A 12,702-nucleotide genomic window follows, 5' to 3' on the forward strand; every position below is an offset into this window, starting at 1 on the left:
TTAGAATCAAGATAACATGATTCACCGATATTCCCGCTCTGATCCTGGAATTATGAACCAACGTCCCGATTAATTGCGGGATTGTAATATAGATAAATAGTTCATAAAATAATCCTAACTCCTCCTTCAAGCACATCAAGCACCAACCATCAACCCTCAACCTTCCCAAACGCAAACAAGTCCAGAAACCGAGCAAATCCCCCCCCCAAAAAACATCATCAAACACATCACTTCAATTCAAAATCGAATTCATCAATATAAGATCTTACCAAAACCATCAGTCCCGAAGTAAACTTCGAAACTGGAAGCTACACAAATACATCTAAGTTCTACCAACTTTCCACAACTAAGTACTTTGTGGGAACAATAATTAATCGGGAAAGAGCTCTTGTTCCAATTAATGTAAAGTGTTGAAATTACTAATAAGTCGTGGAAGGTGGAAGGTGGAAGGTGGAAGGTGGGAAGCGGGAAGGTGGAAGATGGAAGGGAACACTGACCCCAAGCACGTCGGATTCTGAGATATGCAACAAATTTTTTAAAAGATGATTTTTATTGGTCGAGAGAGTGAAGTATGAGATTTGACACTGCAACAATGGGACGAGATGGATATTCAAACCAATATTTCAAAAATATCTAGTGGGAATAAATGTCTCAGGCGCTTTTTCTTAACCAGTCAACAGATGGTGACTAATATTTTGAATTATAAAGAGGAAAACACTGGTTTCTAGAAGTCCCCTGATTTTAAGATATGCAACAAAACTTCTCAAGCGCGTTCAGAATGAATATCATTGGTTGAGGGATTGAGAAGCGAATCTTTGGGGAGTGGATTGTGGTGAGTTTTGGCGGGATTGGATATTGCTAAGTCGCTGTAGAGTGAGGATGGCTGTTTTGAGTGAATGCGTAGGGGACAGTGGGGTAGATATGGTATCTGTTCTGGAAGACAGTGATGGAATTGAGAGTGCCAATGTTCTCCATATTAGTACAATTCGAGGATATACTATCATTGAAGAATCGAGAGGGGTTTTATTTGAGGCTCAACCAGACCACGATTTTGGTATGTTGATCTCGAGAGAGGTATTTAACTGGCCTTTGATTTTGGAGAAGTCTCTTCATTCAATAGAAATCAGGTTCAAGGCCGCATCATAGCACTCTCCTATGCTGAAACAAGAAAGTTTTTGGAGAGAGAGAGACGGTTTAGGGGGTCCATTCCCATTGCTCCTGGCATTTTTCAGCTCCGAACAGTAGAAACTCGGTGCAAATCGATATTAGAAAAAGAGAATCGACAGTGATGTCCTCAAAATCATTCGGAGTGATTCACTCCGAATCTTAGATCGTTCAGAGAGAGCTTGAACTGGCGAGGAGTAATTTCTTCCATTAAAACACGGTTCACTCCGAGTTATTCTTCGCACAAGTAAGAGTTTTAGCGGCCTCTAGCCGGGCTTCTTACTATCTGCACTTTCATGGCAGAGGTATTTTTATACCTCATGCTCATGAAACAAATGAGAATGCACGTGTAAAGCTCTGCTAATTCTTTTTTGATCCTGATATACTCGTTTTCTCTATATGGTGTGCAAGAATTCATGGAATAGGTCATTAGGGACGGACCACGAAGTATAAAAGCTACCACCCCCTGGTACTATGTGCTAGTAGGACTACTTATTGGAAAACTATGTAGAAAAATGAAGGCTTGCAAAGTGCCACTGCCATATATGAGTGTTTGTTCTATGTGTGCCTCACCGACTACAAACTTTGGTCTGACAAATGCGAGCGTCCTCTCCAAGGAGATAAATTAGGTGACAGTAGAACTTATATCCAATAATTAGATTGAGCGACAGCAGCTACTTCGCTTGCGGTGAATTGCCATTGATGAGGCTAGCTCAAAGGAAAGAAAAACCAAAATATTGAAGCCATCAACGAAGCAGCGACTTTTCATATCGTTTTCCGGAGAAGTCAAGTCAGGAGACAATTGAACGAGACTCCTGAAGGTTTTCGGAATTGTGGTTCGGAGATTGCTAGAGCAAGTTAAGTCGATGAGACTCGTGTATATACTCGCTTCGAGTATTCGGTTAGCAAGATAAACCGCAAACCTCTGTCACGATTGAAATTGAATATTGGTATGTATATAATAAATATATCAAAATTATTGTTAACCATCACTCTGAAAACTGAAGTTGACAAGGTGACTCTAGTAAATCCGGAGATGCGCTGCACTTTTCTACCCCTACCTTTTGGCTCTTAGGACGCAGGTATAGTAAGATGAATCTACCAGCACAGAGGTTGGGCGAATCTGTATCATAAGCACTGTCAATCCCCGACTCATACAATACGTTTGCTGTATCTTAAAATTGAAGACAATAAAAGCACGAAATAAACAACAAAAGCTTCTTGCTGGTGCTAAAGTTTCAGTTGGCCTTGGTGTTCTTGTAATGTTTATCGAACACTTATGCCATTAGAGAGAGAAGCCAGGAAATACGTGGAGTGAACTAACGCTAAGCATCGCTTGAACCATGTCCATGGTACACCATGGTGAGAATGAGTGCAGTTAAGAACCGAGAGAGATGATTTTACATGTTCAAACTATCAGTACTGCTGCGGCAAGGGCGGAATGGATTATTTTCGCCTACCATACAAACGTAGTCACATCGCTTCATTGCTCGAATAATTCAACTGAGGTCGACCGTTATCGTATTGCATTTCCATGAATTCAATTCGGAATAGATCATATTGGTGTGTTTCGCATCCTTAGTCATTCTTTGTATGTCTAGGGTTAATGCAAGAATTTAATTGGACAAACGCGCGTTCCCCTTGGCTTCCCCCGCATTATCAGCTTCCTTGGTTGTCATAAACTGAAGTAAAATATGACGTCAATAAATAACGCTATTCTAGACTCACAATCCTGCAAACAACCGGTCAACAACTTATAACCTCAACATCAACCACAATTTACTAATTTTCATCAACTTTGAAAGATATTTCCAAAGTACAAATCAAATCAAAACGAACCAAATCAGCAAACATGTTCCAGAATACCCTCGCCTTCCTCCTTCAATTCTTCTTCTTCGCCTTAGCGTTCGCTGCACCAGTTGAGATCGCTGGACATGGTAATGCTTGGAAATATGGTTCCGGTGGCGGGGTTATCGGATTCATCGTTTTAATTCTTGATATCATCGTCTTCAGTATGTAGCACCCACTCTTCATTATTGAATAAGTCTAACCTTGTCTGCAGTTGAGGTCCTCAAATCAAACCGCCCTCCTTCACACAAACTCCTCTGGTGCTTGGTCGTCTTCCTCTTCCCCATTCTCGGATTGATTATCTATTGGTTGTTCTCGAACAGACAAGCACACAACTCTGGAAGTGGTTCATACGAAGCTATCGCATAATTGAGTAATATGGTGTAACATCTTAATGATACGGTTGGATGATGGTACAACGGACAGGGCGAGAGTGATGGAGTTTGAGTGATGGACTTGGCATGGGCTAGTTTCTTTAGGCTTATTTTCTTCGGCATATACGATTAGGCGGATAGTTATCTTTTATGGATCGAGACTTTGAGGTTATTGTGAATGGAGTGAGGGATTAAGCTAGCATAGCTATAATGGATGAACGTCAGCATCATCGCATTTCTGGTTCCGGTCATTGAGAATGATCTCTGATGAACAATTTGTGATTTTGAATACAGTAGACTTTCGTCCCACTCGAACCAACCCGCCTTCATTACTACAATTGCCATCGCAATATCCCCGTGTGTATGCCCAATCAGCGCTGCCGAAGCCTGTTGATATCGCCTGCCCATAGCGAGAGCGTCCATCACGAAAGATTGCGACACCTTTCTCATTTCATGATCGCATCATATCAACACTAGAAGCGATTGCCTTCTTAAAAGATATCCACGAATTTCCCGTGTATTTAAAGTATCGTGATGGATGTAGGAGTTGCTTCAGTCGTAATAATGGGGTCCCAGTCGCTCAGTATGTCGTGTCTTTCGAGAAAGAGGTTGTTCCGCTACGTGATAGTAACGTGTGATAGAATTATGTGCAGCCCAAAGGCTCATTGTGCTGTACAGTAAAATCTATGAGGAGCATGAAACACTGTATGATTCTAATTCAAGCTTTTGAAGATATCTACTGCTCTAAAGTAAAGTGTGAAACTCTTCGACAATTTGAATAGTACTTACGAGTCGGTACCTACCTAAGGTTCTGTTAAACTTATTGGACCAGCATGCAAGAAGACCTGATGACCTTGCAGTAACTGGAGTTCAGGAACTGGAATTTTGCGCCGAGATATTGGAGAGTCCGTTAAAGGAATGACTTCTTCAAAATTTGAGGTCAAGTAATGAATATTCTCGAAGTAATGATATCCCCAAACTTCGGATCATTAGGAAAATTCCTTCATTCAGATGCGAGTGATTTTATATTCTGTACACTGTTGACTTTACAGTTTAAGTTCAGCCTTTCTAAGCACTCAAAACGCCAGAGTCATGTGATATCACGCTAATTGACAACTTCCCCCATGATTGGTCCAAAAATCATATTTCGAAAATTCGTTTGTGGGCTTCGGTTAACCCTAACCAAAAGTTTCCTTTGAAGCAACTTCAACATTTTCACGACGACGAGACGCCCGACAACCACAATCGACAACCACCCGACCCTTATTCAAAATGGTATGCGACAAATTCTTTGGAGAGATGTTGTTGTTTGAAATTGAGGGAGAAAGATGGCTAACGGATCATCGCGATTAGTCGTCCGGAAAAGTAAAGACTGGCCAACTTTGGTCCAAGAACAAGGCGGACCTCGCAAAGCAACTCGGAGAGTTGAAGACTGAGCTCGGTCAATTGAGAACTCAGAAGATTGCTGGAGGATCTGCTGCTAAGCTCACCAAGATGTGCGTACTTCAACGATAGTTACTGTCTTCGACCTGGCGTAGTCGAGAGGGGATTTTTGAAATACGGGATCAATAAAATGTATACTAATAAAATTTAATTACAGCCACGACGTCCGAAAGTCAATTGCCAAGGTCCTCACAGTCATTAACGCCAACCAACGCGCACAACTCCGTCTCTTCTACAAGGGAAAGAAATACCTTCCTCTCGATCTCCGATCAAAGCAAACTCGTGCTATCCGTAGACGCCTTAGCAAGCACGAGAAGGAGTTGCAGTTGGAGAAGACCAAGAAGAGATCGATGCACTTCCCACAAAGAAAATTCGCCGTCAAGGTATGCGATTCCGCCGACTTAAGGGTCAACATTCTTTCCGGAGGACATTGAGATGGTGGAAGGGTATTGGTGAAGGATTTTCGAATCAGTGCTAACATTGTAATAGGCGGAAGCTTAGATTTTCTGGAAGTAGGTGTTTATGATTGTGAGGATGGCTGGCATGGTGCCTTTTGCCTGGTTTGTTTTCGCACGGGTCACGGTGTATCATCGAAAATAGCATGGCTGGTAAAAAAGCCTTTCCAATAAATCAAACGAATTGAGCAAAAACAAACCAAAAGGTTCCTTTCGATTTGGTGTGATATATTGTGCGAACGGCTAGGCAGGAGTTTGAAGTCGAAGGAGGGTTCCAGAATCTATGGCTATTATACCCAGGAACTTGCGACCATCGACATTGGAAGGACATGCACAATTGCAACAGTGATTTTGAGCAAGCTGTTATCCTTCACAATTTGATGTGGCTTATGTTTGTGAATTTGGTTCTGCTGGTACCTTTCACCGCATTCTGGTGATCTTCATGAAGTTAATGGACAAGATTATGCCATGCCATCTATTTTCTTATTATTTCCAGACCTCCAAATGCAAATGAACCCTTGTCAATTTTATTTCTGCACTTACACCAAAATTCTTGTGAGATGAACGGCTGCTGACTCTATACATGGTTGATATTTTATCCTAGGTAATCATTGTATATCGCAATATTCCGAACGAATCCTTACATTCCGCATACCCTAATGATCCTTTACAGCCCATTGCTAACTTCATACACTCATTCTCCCCCCTAAGCAGGCAAGCACATTATACCCATCCATATTTTATGCCTCAGAACCCACGTTCACAGGAACCGGAACACCGCGATGTATTTCAAAACCTTCCAATCTCAGCTCTCTTTTACATCTTCTTCCCTCTCATTCCCCTTAATCCTCATACTCTCCCTCTCTATCCCCAGACTACTTTGCTTTACTTTATTTTACTTTACTTATCCGTCATCGTCATATATATATAGAAAGAAAGATAGATGTATATTATATACATACATAAATGAATATCCAAATACCCAAGCACAAATTTATACATAGTTTTGTATTTTCTGTTCAGTTCTGTTTTATTCTTTCGATTTTTCGAGTTTTTTTATTTTATTCTATTCAAGTCTATTTTCCAACGTTTATACACTTCCACTTCCATTTTTACTTCTATTGTTACTATGCATTTTATAATTTCTTGTGATTTCTCGGGTTTGTTGATGATTGATTATTTGTTTGCTCCTGTACTTTGTTCTTGCTTGTGTTCTGTATTCTGTCCTGTCCTTGTTACGAGGTTTGCCGTCTAGATCACGTGGAAGTGCTCTAGGCTCTCGAGGTGGTTTATAACTAGGCGTCAAGCAGGGACTTAAAGTAATGACAATAATGCAATTCGTAACTAATAGTAGAGTATACTAAATGATTGATCTTGAGCACGAAGCTCTACACAAAGGAAACCATCCTGATTATATAGACCTTCGTCCTTCATTGGATCTCTTGGATCCTGAGAGTTTATGGCCCTTCGATTCGTATGGACCTACGATTTGTATCCCTGAATATGCAGGATCCATCACGTGACTTGGATCAGACTATATGTCCAAGCTTGCTAAGGGTGGGGAGATCTCGTGAGGAAGTTGTCATACAGTTTTGTATGTAAATTTCCTTGCTTTTCCATAGGGTCGAAGCTTATACGGACAGGTTGACTGTCACCTTCGTAACATATATATCTATATATTTATGTATACTCTCAAACCCTTCTTCTCAAACCCTTCTTCTCAAACCCTTCTTCTCAAACCCCTCTTCTTAAACCCCTCTTCTTAAACCCATCATCATTTCAAAATCCAAATCTCAAATCATACCTCTCATTCACATCCCATATCCCAACTCCCGTTCAACTCCTCTCCTCCTCCTTTACTGTGACGCCTCACACCTCCGGGTCACGTGGCATGCCCCGTTTGTATTTAATCACAGAAAAACTCTCTACTCTTGTTTTCCTTCTTCTTTTCTCCTTAGCTTAGTATTTTCTAATACAAGATACTTTACTCAGTATTCTTGAGTGTGACATTTACCCTCGCCAAGCACACACAATCACATCCCACCCTCCATTCAAATTCAAATTCAAATTCAAATCTAAAGTTATCAATTACTCAATCAACCAATCAATCAATCACCAACTACCAAACTACCAAATAGGTATCTCACTAACTAGGTACTTTTAAACTTTTCCCCACATCCCTCTGACCCATCCCATTCTTAATCCATCAATACCGATCCACCAACCAACCAACCAACCATTTATCCATATATTCAAATCATTTCCAGCCATCGACTCGTATTTCTCTACTTCATCTTGACCTCTAATAAGGAAACTTTTAATCTCTTCGCGCCATGTATCAAATTGCCTCGCCTCGCAAATATAGTAATGCATCGCAATACCTCGCTAGTAAAATTCCACCCACACCATACCCTCTCCCCTGATTCATAAGACATGAATCGTAAATCATAAGCTTTGTCTTTCGTTAGAATTATTACAATAATCTTCGTTCCAATTCCCATCACCCCAATCACCATGAGTCATCACCTCCCATTCTCATCACCACCTCTCACACTAACCCCATCAATCACACTTTCCGTCGCGATACTTTCTGTAATCTCACTCTTTCCCTCTTCGCCCTCACCATTAATAGCTCTCTTCTTTCTCCTCTCATGCATCTCCCCATGTCTTTTTAATTGATCCAACCTATGAAATGTCTTTGGACACTCTGGACATTCATAATGACCTCTCTCCCCATGAGTCTTTCTATGTTTTGCTAAATTTGACGATTCGCTAAAAGTCTTTCCACAGATATTGCAAACCAGAGGTTTTTCCTGAGTGTGTATGCGTTCATGAACTGTGCATGCACTTTGCTGAGGGAAAGATTTTGGGCAGTATTTGCATTTCCATGGTTTTTCACCAGTATGGAGACGGTAATGTTGTTTTAAAGACTGAGCCGCCGCGAATGTTTTTCCACAACCAGGATAGTCACACGTACATTCCTTGACTATTTAAAACTTGTCAGTCTTGTAAACCTATCAAAAGGAATGAAACTTACACCCTGTATGACTCGCCATATGTCTTTCGAGTTTTCCTCTTTGAGAAAATCCTTCCTTATCACCCATTTTATGCTTTCGAGAACAACCTTGCCATTTACAAAAATAACCTGAAGTTTTGTTCAAAACAGACAAATGAAAATCTTTGACATGAGTTTGAAGATCACTTTCTGATGTAAGTACCTGACCGCAAAGATGGTTGTTGGTTAACCATTTGCAAGATAGATGATTATGCGATTCTGATCTTTCGTTCTTCGCCAATGGAGCGATCTCTTTTACCTCTTCCGATGCCTTTGCTTCTGGCATTGGTATATTAGAAAGATCAATTTCCTCAACAGGTGTCATTGGAATTGGTAAATTGTGATCATGATTTAAATGATTGAAGAATTGATTTGGATCTTGATATGAGGTATTACAAGAATCAATTTGACACTGTAACTGCCCTTGCAGAGGTATAGCATGCATTTGATCCATATGATTGTGAAGCATTGAAGGATCACAATACATCTCATCCGCAAGACATCCAGGAGCAGGACAAGGAAATCCATTGAGATTTTCATCAAAGGTAAAGCCATGATTCATCTGCAAATGATCTAAAGGATTCGAGTTGAGTGGTGTATGACAAGATCCTGAAGGCATTGGACAATTGAAGGTAAATTGTGGATCGATATGTTCCTGATGAAAATGTTTATGCCATTCATATTGATCATGCATTGGCTGTCCACAGTCCAACCAATTACAATTGAACATCTCCAATCCATCACCGAAACGCATTCCAGTACCAGAAAGTGAGGACACAGACATATTGTTTGTCAATTGCTGCATAGGAGGTCCTGGAGCTTGTGAGACTGCAATATCTGAATAAGGTGTTTCCATATTCAAGACCAATGATGGTGTTGTTGGAACAGGAGAAGGGGATATTTCTTCTTGAGCTTGGTTGTCTCGTAATCCAGGCGCAAAAGTGTGAAATGTCGAAGGTCGTTGTTGCTCTACTCGCGACATTGCGAGATAATTATCCCAAGTTGGAAACATTTTGTCAGATGTTTGATTGTCTCCAACAACTGAACATCGTCTGCTAAGAGCACCATCCCTAACACAAGGTTCCGTATAGGCAGGTTGTTCACATTCTGGAGAGGTGCAAACGGGTTGTTCACATTCTGGAGAGGTGCAAACGGGTTGTTCGCACTCTGGGGAGGTGCAAGCAACAACGACATCATTTCCATCACAATCCGACTCGGCGCATAATGAACCACTTGGACAAGAACTACAACATTCGCTGGTTGTGTCGGTCTCAGCTGGTTGGGTTACTGTAGGCATAAATCGTTTTGTAGTAGGTCCATTGGGTTCATTAACTCTTTGTCGCTTTCTGGGTGATTTCTCTGAGTAATTTGGAGTTGGGTCTGCGACAGCTCTCATATTCGAATATTCTTGGTTCATGTTTTGCTGAGTGGGAAATTGTTGCGAAAGATCCATTGTTTGACGATAGACATATGGTTGATAAGATTGTGATTGTAGATTTAACTGCTGCGAAAAGACCTGAGCTTTGAAAGGGTCTTCTTGAGATATTTCTCCATTATATGCTTGATTTTGAGGGTACATATTTGGAAACTTATATTGAGCAGAGTAAAGCGGATTGGAAGGAAAGATCGTCGCACCAGGTTGTCGCATAGGGTAATATGGTTGATCGTACTCGTCATACGACATACGTTGGAATTGCTTTAGAGTATCCTCTTGATCGAGAAGGGGTTGCTCCATGGTCGCAAAGTTTCACCAGACGGTTGCTTGCTTTTGGCTTGCATGTGGTGGGTCGCGACGGAGAAAGAAAGAGAGGAGTCAGTTGTCGTGTCGCCAAGTGAGCAACGATAGATACAAGATAGATGGAAGAATATGGTCGAATGAGAAGTTTCCGAGCTGAGTTTGAGCCAACTTGTGATCTTATCCAATGTTTGACAAAGTTGGATCTTTGATAGATTGGAAGGGTTTGCCGTGGGGTAAAAACGTGTTGATGCACAAAAAGGTGAGTTTGGAGGTGAAGCAGGTGAGGAGTGTGTATGGATGGAATGGATTAGCTAAGGTGAAAAGTATCCAACAAGGTGTTTTTTGAAAGAACTTCAACTGAAAGGGTTTGTTAGACTTTAGGAATTATGATTTATTATATAGAGGATATAATTTATTGGAAAGGTTAAAGAGATGAAGAGAAGAGATGAGTTATTTTAATATAAAGATAGAAAAATTATACTCCGTAAACTACTCAGCTCCGCAGATATTATTTATTTTATTGACCGCCAAAGATGAAATAATCCTTTTCCATTCATTCTTTACCTAGGTAGGTACAATAGGTAGGTATTTCATGAAAGATTCTTGCTGACCAATGACGAGCCTTAAGTGGATTGAAATTTCCCCACCTTATTTATGTCTCTCCCCCTTTCTTATCGATAAGACTTTGACATCGAGTCGAGTCCTGAAGAAATGGCTGAAAGAGAAAGCTGAAGAGAAGTAAGACTTACTAGGTACCTATCACGAAACGATAAAACAAATGTCCAAGGAAAACCATTATGACGCTTCTAAAACATGGTATTCTTTACTCTTACATAATATGATTATAATCATAATCCTTTCATATCTCAAAACCCCTCAAACTCAGAGAAATATCTACATTGCTTCCCTCCCAAACTCTGAAATCATACTGGTCCGTACTCTGTAAAAAAGTAACATCATACTACACCCTAGTCAATTACCTAGCAGTTAATTCGTCAATCTCGACAAACCAAACCGATCACTAAATCCCCCCATCTCATCCAATGAGAACACAGCCTCATTCTTGGCCTGCGTGGTATCATAGCATGCATCACCTTTGAACTTCACTTCTTCAACATCACTCCTCGATTCAATTTTCTACAATACCAAATCCCTTAACTACGAAACATACAATAGCTACCTACCAATATCACAAACGACAGAATATTTTCTCTCGTCCCAATCCACTTTGCGCAAACAAATCCCTGCTACTAGATTTCCATCTTCACGTTTCGACATTAATACTGGTTTGGGGTGCCGTGGTGACTGTTTTCGATAGAGCAAGAGAGCAACAATCAACAAATTACAACTACGAGGGAAAATTGTATGATTGCGATACTATCCTGCGCGACTGTTAGATCCCAATTACAAGCTTGAATCGCGAGATTATTCAGAACACCGCTTCAATCACCCACTTCTTCATCGCGATCGCGCAAGTTTAGGATTTTTAAGACCTCATCTTCCGCCCCTCTCACGGGAGCCTCAGCCCACCAGGCCCTACAATCACCCAGACCCTTCCTCCTCGCCTCTCGCTCAGCCTCACCCTCCCCGTCCCTAAAATGGGTAACTGCTTCAGTAGTTCCGATCCCTCTCCCTTCGACCAACCAGGCCGAACACTCTCCTCGGCACCTCCAAAACCTAACCCTCCTCCTGCAGCCCCAAAATCCAGCGTGCCGCGTACCGTCGGTGGTCCACCACGGACAGTCGGTTCTGGTTCTAGTGGGGGCGGATCAAATGCACAAGAAGATGCTAGGAGGAAAGCTGCTGAAGCTGCCGAGGTATTAATCTCTCTTTAATCCCTTTCTCTTGACACTCCCCTCCCAAACTCACGCCCTCTTCCATACCCCTATAAACAAATTCCTTGTCTCCTCTCACTATCGAGCCTCCAACCAGAACTACAAGCAATCAAATGACCAAATGCTAACACCCCTTCCCCCAAACAGGCGCGCCTCAACTCCAAAAAACCCAAAGGAACACTAGGCAAAAAGCTCGCAGGAGAACAATCCCAAACCTTAGAGGCAACACGCAAAAACGCAAGTGCAATGGAAAGACAAACGAGAGATGCAGATGCGGCAGCAAACACTAGGGCTTATAATTAATCGATGACTGCGAAAATGAGATGAAGCAGCAGCAGAAAGAAGCATAGAAAAACCCATCAGAACGGACGGAAATGACAATATGACGGAGAAACGTTAATATTGCCTGGTACAATTTAAATCAGAGGAGTTACCATTACCATTAGGGGACAAAGGAAAGGAAACGGGACGGTGTATTGGGATATATCCATCTTTATTTTTCTGTATCTTTTCTCTTTCTCCTTTTTCCTTGCCTTTTCTCTTTTTTGAGGGGTACATTGGATAGATAATCTATAATCGGGAGTATACTTCTTTTCTTTTTTTTGGTGAAAAGATATGGAGTTTTAGAATAGATTGGATTGAATTCCTGACGGCTTGCTTATTCATTCTACTTCCGAGGTAGATTTTAGGATAGGATAGGATAGGATATTTATGTATACAGTGAAGAAAGAAATACAAAATGAGAAATGGAAATCGAATACTTCAAATATCTAAGATTACCTGCCTACCT

At 41.1% G+C, this 12,702-nt stretch overlaps 6 protein-coding genes across 6 annotated transcripts; 5 read left to right on the forward strand and 1 right to left on the reverse strand.

Moving 5' to 3' along the window:
- Window positions 1-879: 879 nt before the first annotated feature.
- SS1G_06833 (predicted protein) lies at window positions 880-1,146 on the forward strand (the record flags this gene model as incomplete). The annotated part of the gene is made up of 1 exon (XM_001592542.1): window positions 880-1,146. One exon carries the CDS (start codon window positions 880-882, stop codon window positions 1,144-1,146), a length of 267 nt encoding a protein of 88 aa, XP_001592592.1.
- Window positions 1,147-3,016: 1,870 nt separating this feature from the next.
- On the forward strand, window positions 3,017-3,381 carry SS1G_06834 (hypothetical protein; the record flags this gene model as incomplete). Its single annotated transcript, XM_001592543.1, has 2 exons — window positions 3,017-3,176; window positions 3,227-3,381. The coding sequence occupies 2 exons, from the start codon at window positions 3,017-3,019 to the stop codon at window positions 3,379-3,381; spliced, it is 315 nt and encodes a 104-aa protein (XP_001592593.1).
- Window positions 3,382-4,658: 1,277 nt separating this feature from the next.
- On the forward strand, window positions 4,659-5,330 carry SS1G_06835 (60S ribosomal protein L35; the record flags this gene model as incomplete). Its single annotated transcript, XM_001592544.1, has 4 exons — window positions 4,659-4,661; window positions 4,740-4,882; window positions 4,987-5,212; window positions 5,319-5,330. The coding sequence occupies 4 exons, from the start codon at window positions 4,659-4,661 to the stop codon at window positions 5,328-5,330; spliced, it is 384 nt and encodes a 127-aa protein (XP_001592594.1).
- A 1,318-nt stretch (window positions 5,331-6,648) lies between these two features.
- Window positions 6,649-6,807, forward strand: SS1G_06836 (predicted protein; the record flags this gene model as incomplete). Its single annotated transcript, XM_001592545.1, has 1 exon — window positions 6,649-6,807. The coding sequence occupies one exon, from the start codon at window positions 6,649-6,651 to the stop codon at window positions 6,805-6,807; it is 159 nt and encodes a 52-aa protein (XP_001592595.1).
- Window positions 6,808-7,806: 999 nt separating this feature from the next.
- SS1G_06837 (hypothetical protein) lies at window positions 7,807-10,074 on the reverse strand (the record flags this gene model as incomplete). The annotated part of the gene is made up of 2 exons (XM_001592546.1): window positions 7,807-8,270; window positions 8,322-10,074. The coding sequence occupies 2 exons, from the start codon at window positions 10,072-10,074 to the stop codon at window positions 7,807-7,809; spliced, it is 2,217 nt and encodes a 738-aa protein (XP_001592596.1).
- Window positions 10,075-11,675: 1,601 nt separating this feature from the next.
- Window positions 11,676-12,215, forward strand: SS1G_06838 (predicted protein; the record flags this gene model as incomplete). Its single annotated transcript, XM_001592547.1, has 2 exons — window positions 11,676-11,894; window positions 12,060-12,215. 2 exons carry the CDS (start codon window positions 11,676-11,678, stop codon window positions 12,213-12,215), a joined length of 375 nt encoding a protein of 124 aa, XP_001592597.1.
- Window positions 12,216-12,702: the final 487 nt, after the last annotated feature.

Source organism: Sclerotinia sclerotiorum, genomic scaffold, assembly GCF_000146945.2.
Source record: "Sclerotinia sclerotiorum 1980 UF-70 scaffold_8 genomic scaffold, whole genome shotgun sequence".
Lineage (NCBI taxonomy): Eukaryota > Fungi > Ascomycota > Leotiomycetes > Helotiales > Sclerotiniaceae > Sclerotinia > Sclerotinia sclerotiorum.